Source organism: Ipomoea nil, unplaced genomic scaffold (assembly GCF_001879475.1).
Source record: "Ipomoea nil cultivar Tokyo-kokei standard unplaced genomic scaffold, Asagao_1.1 scaffold2845, whole genome shotgun sequence".
Taxonomy (NCBI): Eukaryota; Viridiplantae; Streptophyta; class Magnoliopsida; order Solanales; family Convolvulaceae; genus Ipomoea; species Ipomoea nil.
Genome location: NW_017619273.1, coordinates 4,807,673 through 4,812,269, shown reverse-complemented (window position 1 = coordinate 4,812,269; position 4,597 = coordinate 4,807,673). Strand labels below are relative to the sequence as shown.

General features: G+C 36.6%; 1 protein-coding gene across 1 annotated transcript; it reads right to left on the bottom strand.

Annotated features, from left to right (window-relative positions):
* Positions 1 to 440: 440 nt before the first annotated feature.
* Positions 441 to 4,333, bottom strand: LOC109159871 (TMV resistance protein N-like). Its single transcript, XM_019307979.1, has 3 exons — positions 3,774 to 4,333; positions 3,381 to 3,675; positions 441 to 560 (listed from the first exon to the last, which is right to left on the bottom strand). The coding sequence occupies exons 1-3, from the start codon at positions 4,331 to 4,333 to the stop codon at positions 441 to 443; spliced, it is 975 nt and encodes a 324-aa protein (XP_019163524.1).
* Positions 4,334 to 4,597: the final 264 nt, after the last annotated feature.

Genomic DNA, 4,597 nt, shown 5'->3' with positions numbered 1-4,597 from the left:
GGTTACTTCTATCTTTAGTTATATCCTCTGGTTGGGTTATTAGGTAGCTTAATGTGCACGATGACTTTTTGAATGGGAAACTATGTAAAACTGTTTATATGAAATAACCACCTGGTTATATTGATACCCAGTTCCCTAATCATGTTTGCCTACTGAAACGTTCTTTATATGGATTAAAACAGACTCCTAGAGCTTGGTTTAATTGTCTGCACACATTTCTAACGTCAGTTGGGTTTAAAACTTCGAAAACAAATGTATTTTTATTCTACTACTCGCAAGATTCTGCATTTGTATATGTTTGGTATATGTTGATGATATCTTTGTGATGGGAAGTGATCATAATCTAGTAAGTACACTACTGACAAAATTGTCAACTGCTTTCAAGATTAGGGATTTGGGTGAACCTGGTTTTTTTTTTTTTTTTCTTGGAATTGAAACTGTTAAGTGTGGTGATGGAATTTTACTTTCCCAAAGGGATACATGATAGATATTTTGAAATGTGCTGGTATGACAGACTGTAAATCCTTAGCTACTCCTATATCTGTTTCGAAATCTACTACCTTCAATGCAGATTTATATGATAATGCTACACAGTATAAGAGCTTGGTTGGGGCTTTATAGTATCTCATTGTCACACGCCTGGATCTATCCTTTGTAGTCAATCAGCTCTGTCAACATATACATGCTCCTACAGTCGCTCATTAGGAGAAATTAAAACGTGTATTGAGGTATGTCAAGGGAATTGTCGCTTATGGTTTGCGTATAAAGAAGTCAGTGTCTACAGAGTTGCATGCTTTTTTTTAATTCTAATTGGATTGGTTGTCCTGAGAACCGTAAGTCAACTAGTGGTTATGTTGTATTTCTTCGACTCAATCTTATGTCTTGGGTGTGAAAGAAACAAAGAACTGTTGCTAGATCTTTTACTAAGGCTGAATATAAAGCTCTAGCATATGTCTGTGCTGAAGTAATATGGATCCTATCCCTGCTGCATGAGATTAGCGTGACTGGTGTGTCTGTGCTGATAATCTTGGTGCTAGATACATGTGTGCAAATCCTATATTTCATGCTCGTACTAAACATGTGGAGATTGATTATCATTTTGTTAGATACAGAGTTACAAATGGAGATATACAAGTAAATTTTATCTCAAGTTCTCAACCAAAGATCAACCTGATGATATTTTTACCAAGGTCCTACCTGATTTTCTTTTCTTAGAGACAAACTACAGGTCACTAGTGTACATGCGCTTGAGGGAGTATTAGGACTCTATGTATTTAAGTTAGATCATGATTTTCTATCCTAATCTTCCTAAGACTCTCTCTTATATATATATATATATATATATATATATATATATATACATGTAATATGTATATTTATAATTACATTCATTCAATACAATTCTATCAGTTCTCATCTACCAATTAAATCATACGTTTAAATGAAAGTAACTCACAAGGCAATAAAAGCATTCGGTATTTTGCTTCTCCAGTATATTTGATCATTTTTCTTCTAAAGTATTCTCTTTAAATAAGCAATGCATTGAGTAAAATTACAATTTTTAAAAATAATTCCCTTATACCTTTGTTACATATAACGTCGTAATCAACAATAAATATATGTGAAGTGGACATTACTTTAGTCTATAGGTATTGTTATTATACTGAAATTATGTACTTGATGGATGACCAGGACTATGTGGTCTAATGGTATCCGGATTGGACTTCTATTCAGAAGATTATAAGTTCGAGCCTCAGTGGAGGCGTTATTGGTTCTTTGTGTTTCAGTAGGTTGAGAAAGTATACGAATATACATACTACAATGTAATAGAACCAGTAGTATTCAAAAAAAAATGTACTTGATGAAAGATTAATGATTTTCTCTGTATTTCTTTACATTTTTCTACTTTACTGTTTATTGTTATATGTTCACCCGAAGATATGTGACATCGATTCCATAACAAAAGTGATTTTTTGTTTATTACTCTTACAGGGCGTTTGGTTGGAGAGGGGAATTATGTGGGAAAGGAATTGTAATTCCATGGGAGTTGAATTACTGGGAATAAAGTGGAAATTTAAATTCCAGTGTTTGGTTGACAGGAATAGAATTACTGGGAATTTCAATTCCAATGTTTGGTATACATGGGAATTGAAAGGGAATAAGTAGTATAAAGTCAAAAATGTCCATTATTGTTGTTAGACATTAATTTTAGGTTTAAAAAGGAAGGGATAATTTTGACTCATCACTATCTTTTTTTCTCAGAAATTAAAATACCAGGGGGGACATGAGATTTTAATTCCATGAAAATGGGGGAATTGCAATTCCATGGAATTGCAATTCTCTCCAACCAAACTATGGAATTTAATGGCCTTTGGAATTAGGTGGGAATTAAGTGGGAAGGGAATTTAAAATCCCTCCAACCAAACGCCGTGTTATTGTTTATATCCCAACAAAAAGCTTCACATATATGAAAATCTAAAATAGAGACAAGTTTTTTTTTTTTTTTTTTTTTTTAAACTTGAAACGATGGAAAATATTAACAAAGAAATGTACAGTCCAAATTAAAGAATGAAAGAACACTAGAAGCCTGAAAGCTAGCACTCTTTGGCTGTATTGTGAAAGCCAAAGCATAGCCGCAGGTTTGATCTATCGTAGGAGCATTATGACAAACACCTAAGGTGCAGGCAGCATTTCATCTAACTCGATCTGCCCTCCGTGGAATGTAATCCCTCTTCAAAACTTCCAACAACATCACAGCAAAACATCATCAAGACCAATTATCAAGGCTAATTGTTGTGTTTATTCCTAATTCCTTATCCCACGTCCAGAGAATAAGAGCCTTTTCTTTCCCTTATATATGGTTCTATGGTTTGAAGGCTTTGATGTGGGTAGTAAGGAAGAGAAGCAATTATTCTGGTCAACACAGTATGGACCATACTATCAAATAACGTATATTCAGTACACAAATAATGTACTTTCAGTACCCACCCTGAAGTCGTTGTTGTCTGGGCCGGTTCAATTTGGAAGTGTGGTATGGCCTTGGTTGTAATTTGTTGGCATGGAACAAAATACACAAACACTCTCTTTAAAATTGCAAAATTTCCCAACTCTCCAAAGCGCACAAGTTGCTTTCTTGTTGACATAGAACAAAATGCCAATAAGTATAGCCTAACCACCACCTTAACCTTTCCTTTTCCTTTTGCTCTGGTTTGTTGGCATAGCACAAAATGCATATACACTACCACTCTTGAAACTGTGGTGTGGATAGTTAGACTCAACCCCACCCCTATCCCTATCCAATTCCAACCCGATTTCGTTCCAACAGAACTCCACAAACTGTCGGGTTGGGGTGTGAAAGCGCCTGGAGTTGGCGATTTTACCTTTTTGTCACAAGAATACATACTCGAAATTGTGGTGTGTGGGTAAACCGCTGTCCGGCCCATTTGTGCTGCTGTTCTACCCGGCGTCTCCTCCGGGCGGGCAACCATTGTCCTGCCCAATTTGTTAGGCCGCCAATGTGGTCTGGTTTGAGATTTTACCCTTTTTTGTTTTCTAAGTTTTGGTTTTTGCTTGCATTTCCCTACTGTTTTTCTTCCCTCATATTTCTCCCTCCCTGTAGCTCCCAGTTTTTTGCACACTTCTTCCACTATATCCTGGATGCATTTCGACTCATCTCTGCATTATAACCAAAGTTTATATCAGAGTCTAATCAATAGCGAAAAAACTTATTATGATAACAACTAAGAATATAGTAAAAAGCTTATTATGATTACCCGTTGTAATTGCGTAGGTCAAATCCTGATATCCCTGCTGCTTTACAAAGGGCTTTTTTCCACTTCTCCACCTTTCTGGGTTTACTCTCATAGTTTCTCTCATGTTCAGCAAAGGCTCTAGCGAAGCTCCCTCTTAAGTTCCGGACCTCTGAAGGGCGGACATCATAAAAGACTGGGAAAATGGTTAGCCGTTTCTTGCGTTTCATGATCTTCACAAGCTCTTCTAAACACCATTCCGAAGCCGCATAGTTTTTGGAGAGGATTACAATGGCAATCCGGCACTCGTCAATGGCACGAAATAGCTCCCGCCCAATCGGGTCCCCTTTCTTCACACTCTTGTCATCCTGGAACGCTGTTATCCCGGTAGAACATAGAGTCTCGTATAAAGAATGAACAAAGTTATGGCGAGTGTCTCTTCCTCTGAAATTCAAGAACACGCTATACTTGGGTGCGCAATGTGGTGTGGGAACTTGGTGGTTTAACCATTTTTGGCATTTTAAGGCAGCCGATAGCAGTAATTCCTGCAGAAAGCTTTCGCTAATCGAATAAAAGCGTTTCATTTTCAGGGATCCTATCAATATAATATGAGCGAGAAAGAAAATAATGTGTTGGGAAGTATACAGGGGTGCTAGTGCATATTTATACCTCAGGGAAGAGTGGTGTACTTTTGATAGAGACAGAGGAGATGTTATATTTATTGGTGTGCTTTAAAGTTTAGAGAGTGCTTTATAGATTCGATTCTGAAAATGAAAATGAAAATGAAAAAGGAACTCTTATGGATTTTTGGTGGGGCCAATTTACCAATGATACATAGTAGATGTGGC

Excerpts from the sequence above, each read along its gene's own strand:
- LOC109159871 (XM_019307979.1), bottom strand. The coding sequence starts at position 4,333 with ATGAAACGCTTTTATTCGATTAGCGAAAGCTTTCTGCAGGAATTACTG. Across the intron at positions 3,676-3,773 it reads GACCTACGCAATTACAACGG|AGATGAGTCGAAATGCATCC; the intron begins GTAATCATAATA and ends GTTATAATGCAG. Across the intron at positions 561-3,380 it reads TGTATTCTTGTGACAAAAAG|GTAGTAGATTTCGAAACAGA; the intron begins GTAAAATCGCCA and ends TCTGCATTGAAG.